The sequence below is a fragment of the Cicer arietinum genome, chromosome 3 (genome assembly GCF_000331145.2).
Source record: "Cicer arietinum cultivar CDC Frontier isolate Library 1 chromosome 3, Cicar.CDCFrontier_v2.0, whole genome shotgun sequence".
Lineage (NCBI taxonomy): Eukaryota > Viridiplantae > Streptophyta > Magnoliopsida > Fabales > Fabaceae > Cicer > Cicer arietinum.
The window spans coordinates 56,157,137-56,175,371 of NC_021162.2; the positions used below are offsets into that span (position 1 = coordinate 56,157,137).

The following is an 18,235-nucleotide window of genomic DNA, read 5'->3' on the forward strand; positions in this document are numbered from 1 at the left end:
TGAATCTCCACAAGGGATTGAGGTGCATTCCTCAAACATCAAACTTTTGACACAAGCCTTTATTCCTCACTATTTGGAGTTACTGCACCACAAGTACCATAAAACTGTACAAAATATTTACGTCCATTACCCAATGTTTAAAAAACCGGACCAGAAGTCGAACCTGTGACACCTCCAGGTGATGGTTCAATCAATTGAACTTGAACCAAGGTTGAATTGGATAACTAATAAATAAATAAATAAGTATTAAAAATTGAAAAAAAAATGAACCAGCCGAACAATAGCAGTTCAATCTGGTTCTAACATACTAAGAACTAACCGTGGTTGAACAGCCTGACAGACTGGCCAATTCCTGGTTCAACCAGCCAGTCCGTTCCAGTTCTGACAAAACTGATTTAACCCTATCATATTCTAATTTATCTACAGACTTTGAATTGAATTTTATAAAAATACAAACCAGATTAGGAACCTCTCTTACAACTTTTCTTGATTAGATTGTGTGTGTTAAATTCATCTGAAAACCATATCAGACACCTCTCCCATCAAACAAGATTTTAAAGTGTTACCTAAAGTTGCAAACCTTAACATTCACATCTTTATAAAACATTCAACCACAACATACAACACATCTTATTTTAGACCTTAGATATCATCATCAGCTTTAAGAGCATGCTTACATAAAGTGTAATATAAAACTTTATTTCACTTTCCTAAACGAATAATACAATCTTGCTAGTAAACTTAATGGTCCTGCTTATTTAAATTAAACTGAATAATACACTATAAACAGCTGCATTAGGTGTGAGGAAAGTTATTCCATAGGAACACATTTTTACCATTCATAATCATCAAAAGTGCACAAATTAAACGCGGGCTAATTAACATACCATTTAATAATTGCCACGCTGCGTGATAAAAGAGAACCACTTCCAGTACACGTTTCACACTTAAGTAATCCTCGAGATCCACAAGTCCCACAGGGAAGCTTCCCTTTACCATTACATTTCACACATCTGCAAGAACATGTAAATTGAATAAGTCAATCACGAGAATAAATTTCCAGGTTCACACGAGGCAATGCAGTCTAGACAATTGACCTCGGCTTGAATTAAATATTGATTTTTTTTTTAATTTTCAGTGTTTCATTCTATGAAAAATAGAGAAAGCGATCAATGCTACAAAGGGAAAGGAGAATGAAATTTTAACAATGGTTCATTTTTAGAAGAGACTAGTTATAAAAATAGGTGAAATCAGATTAGGAAGGGGCAATGGCATTCCCCATTTTCTGTTCAGATTTCAATATTACAACCCAAATCTTTTGGTTCTTTCTATCTAGTTTTCCATCTCATTTTCTGTGTTCCTAATAATCATTCTATAGGATCTTAAGTCATGCATGATAACTTCACCAAATCTACATATGAGCAAACGAACTACGGAATTGGATTGTGTGCAGTGTCACTGCAAGCAGTTAGCCACATTTAGACCATTCGATCAAGATCGAACAGCTCACATTAATGCACATTTTGATTTGTTTTAACAATCTAAAATACATAGCTTGAAATTCGAACTGTCTGATCAAAATTGGATGGTCCAGATGTGGTTGACTGCGTGTAATCGCGTTACTCACATTGTATCAGAACCATCTTTATGTGCAATCAAACCCCTTCCGTAACATGTAGAGCACTGAGTCATCTGATTTTCTTTATAATGTCCAGGTTCTTGGTCTGTATTGCATGTAGCACAGACTAGCTCTCCTCGGCCGGCACAACCTGAAAATAATTTCCAGTGTTTTAATGCCGAGGTAAATAGGAATATTAAGAAAAATAGCAGTCTATGTATACAAAAAATTTATTTGTGAAATTTGAGATTTAAATCAAGAATTTACCTGAGCATTTCTCAATAATTTCAGAATGGGGAATACTTTCACGCACTTCTCTGAAGGGTACAAATAGAAAAGGGAACTGAGACCTTAGATCCAATTCCCAAACACTAAGTTCAGGTCCATTATCCTTTCCATCGATACTGCCACCAAGGTATGGTTCTGTTTCTTTTACGATCTCTCTTTCTTCTGTAAACGTATCCAGAGTTCCAACATAAACATTACAGTCTTCTACTGCATGAATCTTCCATGTTCGAGCAGGACGGCTACCCCAACAACAACGATGACCAACGTGATCAATGAGCAACTCTCGTATCTCTACTTCATCCAAGGTTTCCCTATAAGAGGATTATCCGTTTGACAATATTATTTTTCAATGTAGTGCTCGAACATTCAACTCATACTTTTTCACTCTAACTCAATGCTTTTCACTCTAACTAAAAAGGGCAGACAAAAGTGAAATGAAGAACAGTGCAAAATTGATCAAAGATAACATTACAACACTTAACAAAAAGAAATTTTATTGCCATCCCCTAACAACTAATACTTCTTTCAGAAATAAAGTTATAAAACCACAAAATTACATATCATCATGCACGACATAGTTTCAATATGACAAGCTATGTGAAACACAATTTCATAGACACAGTTTTAGTAATTATTATACCTCCGGAATTCAGGTCTGGATCCACCATAACTTCCGCCTTGATAAACAAGAGCTTGCACTGCAACAACAAGTAATGTATTTAACATCCAGGTTTATATTATACATATACAAAAACCATTCCTTCTACAATCAAAACTTAAACAAGAAAAACTAGCAACTCTACATTTGCCTCATAATTATAAAAGACTTAACATAAGAAAAACAAACACAAATTCCTCCTACTCAAGCTTAAATTACAGTTCAACAAAAAATGTTACTTTGGACTTCATGACTTTACCAATCTTTACAAAATTTAAATAAATGCATATGAGCTACGAAGCATTGACACAGACATCGGACAAGACACTATCCGTGAGACATAGACACAGGTAATAATTTAAGAAAATGGAAAATAACGAAGGTTGTCAATGACCAATGCCAACACTTGTCGAACACTAAAAACGCCTTCAATCTAGAAACAGAAAGTCAAAACAAATCATCATGACTGAAAAGAAAGACAAACAAATAATCAGAAACAACAAGAGCATCTACCTGCAGGATCAAACTCAGGTGATCCATCCAAAGCCCCATGAAGGGATGGATAGTAACCTGCAGAAGAAACAGCAGCAGCAGATCGAATTTCATCAACACTTACATCAGTTCCAGCTAATGAAGCAGTAGGTATCCCAGAACCTGTTCGACCCACATACTGATACGAGCTCCACTTTCCACTCTGATTCTCAACCAATTCACTTCTTTGTTCTAACCCAACAAAAAATAAAAACACCCCAGAATTAAAATCACGATAAAATTTCAACATCAATAACAAAAATTGAAAATTTATAAGCAAGAATTGGAATTGTACCCGGTAGCAGAGGTTGCTCCATGATGGTTAAGATGGCTTAGAGAGAGACCAAATTATGAATTGCGGTGGTTTATAAATGCGGTTTCAATTAACTTTGGCATTAAGGAAGTAGAATTGTGGATTATAGAATTTCGATGAGTCAAATGGTGACATGAGATTGATATGATCGTTGTAGGTCCACGATCTTAATACACGTTATGATGCCGACTAGCTGTTTCGTTCTTGTACTCTTGTTGCAAACAAAATCGACAAATCCAATACCATAACTTTTTTTCTTACTTTGTGGGTAAATTAAGAGAAATAATTTAGTTACATTATATAATTCTTTTTTCTTTTAATTTATTTTATTTATGTGTGTCTGAAAATTTGTTTTAAAGCTGTATAAAACCAACTCAATTCTATTAAATAATAATCATTTCAATATATATTTACATATCATATATAGTTTTAGCTACTATTTTGTAAAAAAGAATAATTTAAATTGGACTTTTTAGCTCGGCCTGATTTAAAATGATTTTTTGATTTTTAAGTGAACAATTGATGAAAATATTAATATTATAAAATACCATTATTCACTTTATTCTTGCTCAGTAGACAAATCCTTAACATACATCAAAATAGTAATACGCTAAAACACTCTCTTCTTATCTCAAACCCTTTACTCTCAAAATTCAGATTTGTAGTATTCAATTCTCCCTTCGTCTTCATCCTCTTGTAACTGCGACAATGGTGGAATCACTCTTTGAAGATATCTTCAGGATTGAGAAATTAAACCCTGACAATAAAAAATTGTTCGAAAAAGGTATTGTTATAATTTTGTATTCTCTTATCTTACCCACATGATATTAGAGTGAAAAGCATTGAGTTAGAGTGAAAAAATATGAGTTGAATGTTCGAGCACTACATTGAAAAATAATATTGTCAAACGGATAATCCTCTGAGAGGGAAACTGTTAGAATATTAGAAAATATCTTATAATATCTTTTATATTATATTAGAGTATCTTGAGTTATTTTCTATGATCAATTTATAATCATAAAAAATCTTAGAATGTCTCTTATTATTATTATGATTTATTCCTAATTTAGGATTTAGTCTATGTTTCTCTATAAATAGAGATTAGTATTGAGTCTATTGTAATCAAGTTAGCATAAAGCTATTATCAATAATATTTAAACCCTAATTATTTTCTCTTCTCTTTTTTCTCTAAAATCACTCAACTTCAACATGATATCTAGAGCCTATTTCGATCCTCCTTGAACAATCTTGTGGTTGTTCCACTTCCGAGTTCCCAACAATTAGGGAATATAATCATAGTTTCTCTTTTCTAACATTTTTTTCTCGATAAACGTGTCCCAATTCCGATTTACCCATTCTTTGTAGCTTCTCATTTATTTTTCAATTGCGCAGTGAAAAAAAAAAATCTGTCGTATCTCTTATCTGTTCCGATCACCGGCAGGTTTATCCTTAGTCTATTTAAACAAATAAGCTCTCTGGCCAAAACTCTAATATTTAGCCTACCTCTCGTTGGCCACTCCCTTCGTCTTTCTTTATCTAAAAATTTCAGATTTAGTGGGAGAGATGATGCAGTCTGGACCTGGCATGGGGAAACAGCCGCCACAGCAGTACCAGCAGCCGCCGCTACAACAGTCGTACGTCATGATGCAACCTCAACTTTAGGCGCAGTCGGCCGTGTGGTCTCAATCCGCCCAGCCTCCTCAGCAGCCCGCCAGCGCCGATAAGGTACGTACTCTCTGGATCGGCGATTTGCAGTATTGGATGGATGAGAATTATCTCTACACCTGCTTCGGTCAAACCGGCGAGGTAACATCTCTAAAAGTGATTAGGAATAAGCAAACTAGTCAATCAGAAGGTTATGGTTTTATCGAGTTTAATTCTCGTGCTACTGCTGAGAGAATGCTTCAAACATATAATGAAGCCATTATGTCGAATGGTGGCCAGAGCTACAGATTGAATTGGGCAACATTCAGTGCTGGGGAGAGGTCATCTCGGCAGGATGATGGTTCTGATCACACCATTTTTGTTGGTGATTTGGCTGTTGATGTTACTGATTACCTTCTTCGGGAGACTTTTAGGGCTCGTTATAACTCGGTGAAGGGGGCAAAAGTTGTGATTGATAGGCTTACTGGTCGGTCTAAGGGTTATGGTTTTGTTAGATTTGCTGATGAGAGTGAACAAATGAGGGCTATGACTGAGATGCAAGGGGTTCTTTGTTCAACAAGGCCTATGAGGATTGGGGCAGGATGATGGTTCTGATCATACCATTTTTGTTGGTGATTTGGTTGTTGATGTTACTGATTACCTTCTTCAGGAGACTTTTAGGGCTCGTTATAACTTGGTGAAGGGGGCAAAAGTTGTGATTGATAGGCTTACTGGTCGGTCTAAGGGTTATGGTTTTGTTAGATTTGCTGATGAGAATGAACAAATGATGGCTATGACTGAGATGCAAGGGGTTCTTTGTTCAACAAGGCCCATGAGGATTGGACCAACCACTAATAAAAATCATGCTGCCACCACTCAGCAGCCGAAAGCTTCATATCAGAACTCTCAAGGTGCACAAAGCGAGAATGATCCAAATAATACAACTATTTTTGTTGGCAATTTGGATCCTAATGTCGCTGATGATCATTTGAGGCAAGTTTTCAGCCAATATGGTGAATTATTACATGTGAAGATTCCATCAGGCAAGCAATGTGGATTTGTCCAATTTTCAGACATGGCTAAGCGGGAAAGAGGTATCACAATTGACATTGCTCTGTGGAAGTTTGAGACAACTAAGTATTACTGCACTGTCATTGATGCCCCCAGACACAGAGATTTCATTAAGAACATGATTACTGGAACATCCCAAGCTGATTGTGTTGTCCTTATCATTGATTCCACTACTGGTGGTTTTGAAGCTGGTATTTCTAAGGACGGTCAGACCCGTGAACATGCTCTCCTTGCTTTCACTCTTGGTGTGAAGCAAATGATTTGTTGTTGTAACAAGATGGATGCCACTACTCCCAAGTACTTTAAGGCTAGGTATGATGAAATTGTGAAGTTTCATCCTATTTGAAGAAGGTTGGCTACAACCCAGACAAAATTCCATTTGTTCTCATCTCTGGTTTTGAGGGAGATAACATGATTGAGCGCTCTACAAACCTTGATTGGTACAAGGGTCTTTGTCGTGGAGGAAACTCTCTAGCCTTTGTCGTGGCAGCTGTTGCAGCCCTTATGAACTCTTAGCTGACAGGTTTGGAAGATTTGCAATTCAATTGATGGGATTCTTCTTGGTGCACGATTATTCTCTCTTCGATGGTTCCAGATATGCCCTTACTCTCCAATTTTGATCAACGAAAATATGTGTCATTGTTCAAACAACCGTTATCTCTCCTGTTTTGGACGCATTTTCTTACTTTGATGATCATGGCTTCATTTCGTTAGAGTTGCGCTGCTTCTTCTTTGGTGTTTGTCATGCAATTTAGTTCTTACTAATAGATTCCAACAGTGGCTTTTATTCCCACCGACGATCATTCTGGTGGTGTCTCTTTTTCCACATATGAATTATATTAGTGTTGACTTCTTCCGTTGGTGGTTATTCTAACGGTGCCTTTTATTTTCATGGCTTACTTTATCTTGGCAATTTGTCCCAGATGCACTGGCCTTGGCTTATTGTTGTTGTTGTTGAAGAAGTAGTTGTTGTTGTTTTGGAAAAAATGGTGTGGATTTGATGCATCCATGGTGTTTGCGTTTTGGTGTAAGAGAAAGTTATCAGTTGTTTTAGTTGGATTTGAATCAAATGGAACATGAACATAGTTGGAGGGAGAGTTGTCGTTGTTGTTGATGTTGTAGTAGTTGGGGAGAGAGAGAGAGAGAGAGAAAACTAAATTTCAAGAACTAAATTGAATTTTATTCATTGTGAAGAAGCACGAGCAAATAAATTGGTATGGAAAGTTCAAAGTGTGGTTGTATAATCAGAAAAACTTATGGTTTTCCATGTATTTGCATCATTGCTAAGAAAGTAACTCATGACACAACTATTCGAATTGATGAGGTACACACTTATTGGAAGAGGTTACAATTTGATGATGATGTTGTTGTAAAAGAAGAAAGAGCTTCAGTTGTTTCCATTTTAACAGGGTTGAAAGCAATTCAGATACTTTTTAATTAGTTAAATTAAATAGGCATAAATATTTGATTCGCCTTTGTAAGCTTTCGCCTTTCTCATTTTCATCGTTGTATGTTTTTTTCTCTCAATAAAAATCGTGTAAGTTCAATTTGTTTTAAAATCACCCATGCCGTTAATTGTTGTTTAGGAAAAATACTTATGTGACAAAAGAAGGAGCGTCATGAATGTTTGACGTGGCTGAGAAATAAATTAAGTAATTAAATTGATTAAGTAATTAAAATGAAATTATGTGACTAAAAAAGAAATGAAAGCAAGTTGAAGGTGTTATTTTTTATTCTCTCCTTCCAAAATCAGAAATAAGTTTTGGGATTATGGTTCTCTCATCCTTTCTCTATTATCGCATCACCATTTTCAAATCATCAACATCGAATCACCATCTTCGAATCACCATCATCGCATTAATAGAAATCGGTACTGCTACTACTATTGAAGCATTAATAGAAATATTTTACGAAGCTGATTTTGAATTTGTTCTACGTCGGAGTTGAACAAATTTGAGATCAATATTGAGGTCATCATCCCATACTAACAATTGATAACTATAAGGGGTCTACAAAAAAAAATGAAACATCAAACTTAATAAATGTAAATTATAACTACAAAGAATAAACACACAAATAACATATTTAAGAAAAATTACTCACATTCCAATGAGTTCATCTCCAAAATTTTCATTTAGGTTTTTCATCGATGTTAGAGATGAATATATGCATTTTTTCCTACACCCACAATAAATTAATTAAAAATGAGTTGGGTTTGTTCCAGACGAAGATAATGCCATGGTTGAACGATGCAGAAGTAGATGAAGATTCGAACATGCATCTAGTCTCGACAACCCTCAAACACAACATAAACAACAAATAAATAAACTCATTCCCAACAGAAGAAAATGATAACGAAATGGAATAATACATCACACACAAAGAACAAACAAATAAATCTTTAAAAGAAGAAACACAAACCCCACCATTCCCTATAAACAGAAACAAAAAATGTGGGACAAAAATCACTCAATATTCAACAGAAACCTTGGATGAAGTAGAGATACGAGAGTTGCTCATTGATCACGTTGGTCATCGTTGTTGTTGGGGTAGCCGTCCTGCTCGAACATGGAAGATTCATGCAGTAGAAGACTGTAATGTTTATGTTGGAACTCTGGATACGTTTACAGAAGAAAGAGAGATCGTAAAAGAAACAGAACCATACCTTGGTGGCAGTATCGATGGAAAGGATAATGGACCTGAACTTAGTGTTTGGGAATTGGATCTAAGGTCTCAGTTCCCTTTTCTATTTGTACCCTTCAGAGAAGTTCTGGATTTACATCTCAAAGTTCACAAATAAAATTTTTGTATACATAGACTGCTATTTTTCTTAATATTCCTTTTTACCTCGGCATTAAAACGCTGGAAATTATTTTCAGGTTGTGCCGGCCGAGGAGAGATAGTGTGTGCTACATGCAATACAGACCAAGAACCTGGACATTATAAAGAAAATCAGATGACTCAGTGCTCTACATGTTATGGAAGGGGTTTGATTGCACATAAAGATGGTTCTGATACAATGTGAGTAACCTCGTGATTGCACACAGTCAACCACATCTGGACCATCCAATCTTTGATCAGACAGTTCGAATTTCAAGCAATGTATTTCAGATTGTTAAAACAAATCAAAATGTGCATTGAAATGTGAGCTGTTCGATCTTGATCGAATGATCTAAATGTGGCTAACTGCTTGCAGTGACACTGCACACAATCCAATTTTGTAGTTCGTTTGCACATATGTATATTTCGTGAAGCTATCATGCATGACTTAAGATCCTATAGAATGATTATTAGGAACTCAAAGAAAATGAGATGGAAAACTATTTAGAAAGAACCAAAAGATTTGTGTTGTAATATTGAAATCTGAACAAAAAATGGGGAATGCCATTGCCCCTTCCTAATCTGATTTCACCTATTTTTCTAGCTAGTCTCTTCTCAAAATGCACCATGGTTAAAATTTCATCCTCCTTTCCCTTTGTAGCATTGGTCGCTTTCTATATTTTTCATAGAATGGAACACTGATTTTTTTTTAAATCAAATATTTAATTCAAGCCGAGGTCAATTGTCTAGACTGCATTTCCTCGTGTGAACCTGGAAATTTATACTCATGATTGACTTATTCAATTTACATGTTCTTGCAGATGTGTGAAATGTAATGGTAAAGGGAAGCTTCCCTGTGGGACTTGTGGATCTCGAGGATTACTTAAGTGTTAAACGTGTACTGGAAGTGGTTCTCTTTTATCACGCAGCGTGGCAATTATTAAATGGTATGTTAATTAGCCCGTGTCTAATTTCTGCACTTTTGATGATTATGAATGGTAAAAATGTGTTCCTACGGAATAACTTTCCTCACACGTAATGCATCTGTTTATAATGTATTTGGTTTATTATGTACTATTCAGTTTAATTTAAATAAGCAGGACCATTAAGTTCACTAGCAAGATTGTATTATTCATGTAGGAAAGTGAAATAAAGCTGTATATAGCACTTTATGTAAGCATGCTCTTAAAGCTGATTTTGATATCTAAGGTCTAAAATAAGACGTGTTGTATGTTGTGGTTGAATGTTGTAAAAAGATGTGAATGTTAAGGTTTGCAACTTTAGGTAACACTTTAAAATCTTGTTTGATGGGAGAGGTGTCTGATATGGTTTTCAGACGAAATTAACACACACAATTTAATCAAGAAAAGTTATAAGAGAGGTTCCTAATCTGGTTTGTATTTTTATGAAATTCAATTCAAAGTCTGTAGAGAAACTAGCATATGATAGGGTTAAATCAGCGTTTTCAGAATTGGAACGGACTGGCTGGTTGAACCAGGAATTAGCCAGTCTGTCAGGCTGTTCAACCACGGTCAGTTCTTAGTATGTTTGAACCAGATTCAACAGCTGTTGGTTCGGCTGGTTCATTTTTTTTTTCAATTTGTAATACTTATTTATTTATTAGTTATCCAATTCAACTGTGGTTCGAGTTCAACCGATTGAACCATGACCTGGAGGTGTCACAGGTTTGACCTCTGGTCCGGTTTTTTAAACATTGGGTAATGGACGTAAATATTTTGTACAGTTTTATGGCACTTGTGGTGCAGTAACTCCAAATAGTGAGGAACAAAAGCTTGTGTCAAAAGTTTGATGTTTGAGGAATACACCTCAATCCCTTGTAGAGATTCAAAATCTTTCACTATAAATGCATTAAGCATTAGGTATTATGCTACTTTGTGTATGTAATCTTTTACGAAATTCATAGTCCTATGGTTTCATGTTGTTCTTTTTTCGACTTCTTTTAGTGACAATGTTAAATGAGAACGTATGTGCGCGTATACGGGAAGACACTTTCAACTCGGAAAGTAAGTGCAACTAAAGGAGCAGCATCAGTACCCGATGAGGTTTTCCATAGATCCAAAGGTGTTCAATTATGCAACACGCAGGCTCATCAATGCACTCCTGCCTTTTTTGCTGATTCATTTTTTCTCAACATGTTCTCTTCTGAACAGAGCTCAAGTACCAACCACTGCAAGGGTAATTTGTGAGAGACATATAATCTCGGTTGTGCCAGTAACTCGCATCACCATGTCTCATCGCCGGCAATCCTTCAGTTTCTATATTGTTGGATATAGCAGGGACGTTTACTTAAAGGATTATTACCCTTCAAGATATTGCTGGGGCTTGTGTCCTTGTTTGGAGTGGTTAAAGTTGTAATGTTTTGAGGTTGTATATGATCTTATATACATATGTTTGCATGATTGTTCTCTTTTCTTTGTCCTGAACAATAACAGAAGCATATTTCTAGCTTTATAAAGGGCATTTGTTGTATGACATTGGCTTGTAGTACGGTTCACAACTATGGATTATATTTATGTACGAAATAAAGCCAAATTCAAATGGGACCAATTCAACTAGTGAATACTTAGATGTTATTATTATTCTAAATGAGACCAAATTTCTATAATGTTATTGTAACTTCTGTTCTTTCAATTTTTCTTTGGCTTATTTGGATTACTTTGCAAGAATAAATCTTCGATAATTTCATAATAATAATCTTTTCTTCAATAATATACTAGGGAATTGGATCACGGATTAATGTATCTACAACAAGGTTTTATAGTTATTAGAGGAGAGGATAAAAAAGAAATAAAATAAAAGGATGCTAGAGAGAAAATTAAGAGAGGGATAGATAGTTGTTGAGAGTGCTGCATACACTCTTGTAGTAAGGATCCAAGACAATTGTGTAATAATACTTTATTGTACTAGTTTCAGCAGGGATCCAAGAGTATTTTAGAAAGAACAAAGTATTATGTGGGTAAGAAAATACAAAATTATAATAATACCTTTTTCGAACAATTTTTTATCGTCAGGGTTTAATTTCTCAATCCTAAAGATATCTTCAAAGAGAGATTCCACCATTGTCGCAATTACAAGAGCGCACGGAGGATGAAGACGAATGGAGAATTGAAGACTACAAACCTGAATTTTGAGAGACGAGGGTTTGAGTGAAGAAGAGAGCTACGCTTTAATTGTTTTCGCGTATTACTGTTTTGATGTATGTTAAGAATAAAGTGAATACACTCTTGTAGCAAGGATCCAAAGAGTATTGTGTGATAAAATCTTATTGTACTAGTTTCAAGTGGAAGGTTGTTTATGCAAAACACAATGCTCAAAATAGTGTCTCATTTAGTTTTCTTTACCCTTACTTTTCCAATATTTCTCTTTATCACTCTCTCACCCCATATATTCATATGAAGATATGAATGAAAGTTGATAAAAGATTGAAGGAAGTTGATCTTTCTTAAATATTCCATCACATAGATAAGTAAAATGGTGGTTATCTATTTTACTCCATCCAACTTACATGTTTACATATGTAAGTTAAGTTAACATAGACTTTAATTTTTAAAATACAATGAACTCATATAAGTACACATATATAAATTGAATTCCTCTGCCTAAAATTTCTTAAAATTTTCAAATTTATAATCAATACGTGAATTTAGTTTATATTGATGAATGAATAATACTTTAGAAACTATTTAGTATGTTTCTAGAAAGATCAAATTGGAAGAGATGATAATTCATATAACGAATTAACGGTTCAATATAATATAAAATCGCATCTTACTGTCCAGAAACACCTGAAATATTACACTAGCATCCTGTCTGCCAATAACTAACCTTGCCTGAAACATTAAGTTGTTTCAGTATCTTTTTTGTGTACATGTTTCAGTCTCTGCATCTTGCAATAGAACTATTTACTGTTGTACGTGCATTAAAAGAATGACTGCATCCCATAGATTAACTTTAACTAAATTTTATTTAATAAAAACTAATTCCAAGCTAAATAATAGTCATGCTGCAACCCTTGGTCTGTTATCTAACCCAACTATATGGGTAAATTACAATACAATTTTGTAAATAAATTCAACCAGAAGTTACTTCAAGGTTTACCAAATTCTTGTTTTTAAAACATCAGGTCGTGAAGACCGCATTAGTATATACGACAAAACAGTATATCAAACATTGATGTTAGAGACAAGCTTTCTTCATCCTTGTTTTTAACTTAATCTTCAAACTTTCCTCATCAAAAGGTACAACCTTTGATCAAGCTCAAACTTGTTGCAATGAGAGTGATCTCCCCTAAGCAACATCAGAAGCCCACCAAATGATATATATAACTCCCTGCCGAAAATAATATTAAGAAAAAAACTATTAAATACACACCACAGTAAAACCTTAACTAATAAGTTGCTTGGAAAAAATATCTATTAATTGATGATACAGTACTAAATCTCTTGAAAATATTGTTAACTAGTGAGATTATGCTACTTGAAAACAGCATGTGACGATAAGTACTATTACAAACTATTTGATTGATTCATGCTAAGAATAACAAAGAGTTCAAAGCTCCAAGGAAATAGCAACTTAATGGCTAATTAGTAAGACAAACCAGCTCTATATGCAAACTAAAACAAAAATTCCTTTCACAATGGAGATAAAAGACTTACGCTTTTTCACGACCAGAACCCTCGGTTACTCTGTAGAGCTTGCCATACATGACGTATTCATAGTCATCAGCAATTGATTGCCGATTTCCCTTGGGAATTAAAAGGGAAAAAAAAGTAGCAGGTTTCTGTTAGGCAAATATTGGATAGCAAATGACATAGCAACCATAAAAAGCAAAAATTACCAAGGGCACAAGAAACTACAGTTATAAATGGGAGTTAAAGATCCTGCTACTCTTATTGGCACAAGCATTTTCATACTACTGTGCAGTAGCAATGTTAATTCGATTTACAGGGTTTATTAAGCAGAATAGGAATTTTTTTTGAAGTTTAATATATATAGGTCTAAGAGTTGTAAAATGGAAAAGAGGATATTTTTTTTTAAATGATAAAAATTTGACTTTTAACCCTAGTTGTTAACCAGAAGATTAACCCTTTGAAACTACAATTTAATCATCATCCCAGCTCTTGCATCCTACTTCGAAACCTTAATTCATACAAGAACCACACGAGTTCGTCTTCAAATATCAAAACATAGTAGTTCTTGCTTGATCTTGAGCACTTAAAATAGGTTACCAGGAGCAATAAAAATCAGGCTCCATACCCATTTAATAAATTCTATTCTAAAATGCTTTGTTGTGTGCCAGAGGATTTCACTAACATATGTTCTCTCTATTAATTGTGCATGAAAAATCCTATGTCCCTAAATATAGACACTCCTATCAAATTTTCAACTGCATTAACTATTTGTTTACTACAATATCCCTAATTATTACACATTTTTTTGTAACTAGCGATAAATACTATGATAAGAAGGGTACACTTAAAAAAAGTATTAAATTATAAACAAATAAAATACTACAAATATAAGTTTAAATTGGAGCACAATATAACGGTTTTAGAGGTCTCTGCAAATGCTTTACCACACTATAAAGGTATGCATTGTAACTACATTCTACAGCCGCGACCCGTAGTAATAAACTAAAAACTAAATTACCGGATTATAGTAGCCAGTGTCTGGGGTGCCATCTGGATTAAGTGTTGGAGCCAAAACAAGAGTAAACTTTTGTCCAGCCTTCAAAGGATACAACTCAGAATTGATATCTAGTTGCATAAACATATCGAATTTCTCGCTTCTGGCTTCGATTCGGTTAACTTAAAGCAACAACACATAAAACTGTTATTATTAGAATGAAATAGAAAGAACAAAGTATCATGTGGGTAAGAGAATACAAAATTATAACAATACCTTTTTCGAACAATTTTTTATCGTCAGGGTTTAATTTCTCAATCCTGAAGATATCTTCAAAGAGAGATTCCACCATTGTCACAGTTACAAGAGCGCACGGAGGATGAAGACGAAGGGAGAATTGAATACTACAAACCTGAATTTTGAGAGACGAGGGTTTGAGTGAAGAAGAGAGGGTTCGAGACTATAGGAATAAATAATTTTGAGAGATATGTAAGAAGAGTATCTCAGAGTAATAATTCCCCAAAAGTTTCTTCACTAACAATCAAAGTGTAAGGATAGAAAATTTAGACAATACATTCAACAAAATCGCATGAATACTAGCCAACTACTTAGATAGAAAATTTAAATAATAATGACAAGAAAAGTAAAATACAACAGTTCAACCTATAAGGTTAATCATAAATGAAAGAAAACAGGAAAAACTGAATCAGAAAGAACGTAGCGATAATTTGATCAATCATATCAAACACATTGCATTTGATATTCAGGCATCTATTATTATTTCTTTCATCATGTTCTTCTTCCAATAATTGTAAACAACACGGCAGAACTAAAAAAGGATTTTAACTATCAGGATTTAGATAAACAATATTATTTACATAATAGTAAACAAAGATGCCTATGGTTGAACAAGGGAAAATGAATCAGAAAGAACGTAGCGATAATATGCTCAATCATACCAAAACACAATGTGTTTGATGATCAGACATGTTTTATTTTTGCTTTCATCATATTCATCTATCTCTAATTGTGAAGGTTAACTATAAACATTCCAAACCTCAAAAAAGAAATAAAAAGAACAAAAAATTGTTATTAATAAATAGACCATTGAAAAATTATTATACTTTTAGATATTAAAACTATACAACCATTGATATTACACCCTAATGTTGAAATATAACAGAGCAAATGCGGTACCCAATTCAAGTACATCACAATAAACCGATAAAACAAAGGTAACATAAAAGTTGAAAACAGTTTCCTCCTTATAGATTAGATATTACAGTGAATCTCAGTATACTATGTTATCCTCAATTCCTCTAGTGAGGTTTCAGATAGATAACGCAGTTTAAAATAAAATCACAGATCCATACATTGAACCAAATAAAAATAACAAACAAAACTAATAAACAACTTCACTGTATTTAAATGAGACTATAAGAATAAATAATAAAGAGAAATAAGTAAGAAGAGCATCTCAGTAATAATTCCCCAAAAGTTTCTTCACTAACAATCAAAGTGCAAGGATAACGAATTAGGATTGCTCAACACTGATGCTCATGAGATAGAAACGAAACTTAATTTCGAAGATGATTGAAAAATTGAAGTGAAGATAACAGGGTTTATACCTCGTAAATTATAGAATCGCAAAGGAGACGGTGACTCTAATTAAGAACTTAGGGCGGAGTTTTCGGTATTATAGAACTGCATAAAACCCTATGTGCCGTTTGGATCAGGATATTTCTACAATAGAGGTCCATTACCCGGATCAGGGAGCAGTGTTTATTTTTGATAAAAATGAATAGTAAAATATTTGTGTTTTTTTAAAACACAATTAAATAAAAATATAAAATAATTTAACTCGATACCGAGCAAAAATTTCCAACATATCAAATACAAAATTAATTGTTTCAAATATTACATTAAAATAGTTTTTTTTAATGCAATAAATAAGTGTTGTTAATCATAAGTGTCATGTGGTTAAGCTAAAATGATAACGACAAAATAGAATATATAATGTCGGTGTAAATTTATTTTACATTTAAAACCAATAAAAATGAAGTATTTGATAGTTATTTTTAGAAAATAATTACAATGGAAGATTACATGGCAATATTAAATATTCTCGTTAATGTCGCTATAAAATTATTTTATACGGTTAAACTAAAAAATCATAAGATTTAATTAAAATGTTCTCATAAGATTTATATACATAGTCAATTAATATAAAAAAATTTTATACGATCAATCAATTATAATTGTTGAACGAAATATTTTGACTTTTAACAAAATTATCTTTATAGTCATCTCTATGTCTAATTGTGATATGCTAATACCATCAAACTTTTTACACTGATACATATATAATAATTAAACTCAATATTATACACAAGATTTTATTTAACATTCCTCTATTTTTTTATTTAACATTATATTTTACTTTTTATATTCTTTAAACAATTTTGAAATTAAAAAAGTAAAAGGGTATTTTTAGACACAAACACCCTCAATGATCGAAATTATATGGACATATACCATTAATCCTAAATAATTATAATATTAACTTTTAATTTTTTAATTTTATTAAATTTTCTCTTTGAAAGAATCATATCTGTAAGTAAATGAAATACATGAATCATTGAAATATATATTTACATATCATATATAGTTTTAGCTACTATATTGTAGATATTAATTTACAAATTATGATTTTACATATCTTTTAGGATATGTAAGACTTAATAAACGCACGTGAGCAAAAAAGAATAATTTAAATTGGGCTTTTTAGCCTAGCCTTTTTAAAATAATTTTCTGATTTTTAAGTAAGCAATTGATGAAAATATTAATATTATAAAATACTATTATTCACTTTATTCTTGCTCAGTAGGCAAACTTCTAACATACATCAAAACAGTAATACGCGAAAACAATTAAAGCCCAGCTCTCTTCTCACTCAAACCCTCTCTTCTTCACTCAAACCCTCGTCTCTCAAAATTCAGGTTTGTAGTATTCAATTCTCCCTTCGTCTTCATCCTCCGTGTGCTCTTGTAACTGCAACAATGGTGGAATCTCCCTTTGAAGATATCTTCAGGATTTAGAAATTAAACCCTAACGATAAAAAATTGTTCGAAAAAGGTATTGTTATAATTTTGTATTCTCTTACCCACATGATACTTTGTTCTTTCTAAAATACTCTTGGATCCCGCTGAAACTAGTACAATAAGATTTTATCACACAATACTCTTAGATGCTTGCTACAATACAAGAGTGTATGCAGCACTCTCAACAACTATCTATCCCTATCTTAATTTTCACTCTAGCATCCTTTTATTTTATTTCTTTTTTATCCTCTCCTCTAATAACAATAAAACCTTGTTGTAGATGCATTACTCTGTGATCCAATTCCCTAGTATATTATTGAAGAAAAGATTATTATTATGAAATTATCGAAGATTTATTCTTGCAAAGTAATCCATATAAGCCAAAGAAAAATTGAAAGAACAGAAGTTACAATAACATCATAGAAATTTGGTCCCATTTAGAATAATAATAACATCTAAGTATTCACCAGTTGAAATGGTCCCATTTGACTTTGACTTTATTTCGTACATAAATATAATCCATAGTTCGTGAAACGTACTACAAG

General features: G+C 33.3%; 2 protein-coding genes, 5 non-coding genes and 2 pseudogenes across 7 annotated transcripts in view; 2 read left to right on the forward strand and 7 right to left on the reverse strand.

Moving 5' to 3' along the window:
* LOC101489819 (uncharacterized) overlaps positions 1–3,618 on the reverse strand; it is a 4,423-nt gene extending 805 nt beyond the window's left edge. Inside the window, exons 1-6 of the mRNA XM_004514424.4 lie at positions 3,391–3,618; positions 3,078–3,287; positions 2,547–2,604; positions 1,886–2,217; positions 1,628–1,769; positions 888–1,013 (exon numbers count right to left, since the gene is read on the reverse strand). Coding sequence (XP_004514481.1) covers positions 888–1,013; positions 1,628–1,769; positions 1,886–2,217; positions 2,547–2,604; positions 3,078–3,287; positions 3,391–3,412 — 890 coding nt within the window. The 5' untranslated portion in view covers positions 3,413–3,618. The remainder of the gene's footprint in view (positions 1–887; positions 1,014–1,627; positions 1,770–1,885; positions 2,218–2,546; positions 2,605–3,077; positions 3,288–3,390) is intronic.
* Positions 3,619–4,992: 1,374 nt separating this feature from the next.
* LOC101492960 (polyadenylate-binding protein RBP47-like) lies at positions 4,993–9,026 on the forward strand (annotated as a pseudogene).
* Positions 8,343–11,548, forward strand: LOC101493296 (uncharacterized; annotated as a pseudogene).
* A 1,473-nt stretch (positions 11,549–13,021) lies between these two features.
* On the reverse strand, positions 13,022–16,356 carry LOC101490143 (DNA-directed RNA polymerases II, IV and V subunit 8B-like). The gene is made up of 5 exons (XM_004514425.4): positions 16,218–16,356; positions 14,866–15,001; positions 14,614–14,771; positions 13,620–13,708; positions 13,022–13,293 (listed from the first exon to the last, which is right to left on the reverse strand). The coding sequence occupies exons 2-5, from the start codon at positions 14,939–14,941 to the stop codon at positions 13,182–13,184; spliced, it is 435 nt and encodes a 144-aa protein (XP_004514482.1). The 5' UTR covers positions 14,942–15,001; positions 16,218–16,356; the 3' UTR covers positions 13,022–13,181.
* On the reverse strand, positions 15,086–15,166 carry LOC113784366 (small nucleolar RNA snoR26). Its single transcript, XR_003470398.1, has one exon. It is a non-coding gene; the product is annotated as a small nucleolar RNA snoR26 (small nucleolar RNA).
* On the reverse strand, positions 15,289–15,390 carry LOC113784363 (small nucleolar RNA R32/R81/Z41). The gene has a single exon (XR_003470395.1). It is a non-coding gene; the product is annotated as a small nucleolar RNA R32/R81/Z41 (small nucleolar RNA).
* Positions 15,506–15,608, reverse strand: LOC113784360 (small nucleolar RNA R32/R81/Z41). Its single transcript, XR_003470392.1, has one exon. It is a non-coding gene; the product is annotated as a small nucleolar RNA R32/R81/Z41 (small nucleolar RNA).
* On the reverse strand, positions 15,873–15,961 carry LOC113784362 (small nucleolar RNA snoR27). The gene has a single exon (XR_003470394.1). It is a non-coding gene; the product is annotated as a small nucleolar RNA snoR27 (small nucleolar RNA).
* LOC113784365 (small nucleolar RNA snoR26) lies at positions 16,060–16,149 on the reverse strand. The gene has a single exon (XR_003470397.1). It is a non-coding gene; the product is annotated as a small nucleolar RNA snoR26 (small nucleolar RNA).
* Positions 16,357–18,235: the final 1,879 nt, after the last annotated feature.

What these genes read in the sequence shown, in the direction of transcription:
- LOC101490143 (XM_004514425.4), bottom strand. Translation starts at nt 14,941, where the DNA reads ATGGTGGAATCTCTCTTTGAAGATATCTTCAGGATTGAGAAATTAAAC. An exon ending in TAAAAAATTGTTCGAAAAAG is followed by an intron (nt 14,772 to 14,865) that starts GTATTGTTATAA and finishes TGTTGCTTTAAG; the next exon opens with TTAACCGAATCGAAGCCAGA. An exon ending in GGTTCTGGTCGTGAAAAAGC is followed by an intron (nt 13,294 to 13,619) that starts GTAAGTCTTTTA and finishes TATTTTCGGCAG; the next exon opens with GGAGTTATATATATCATTTG.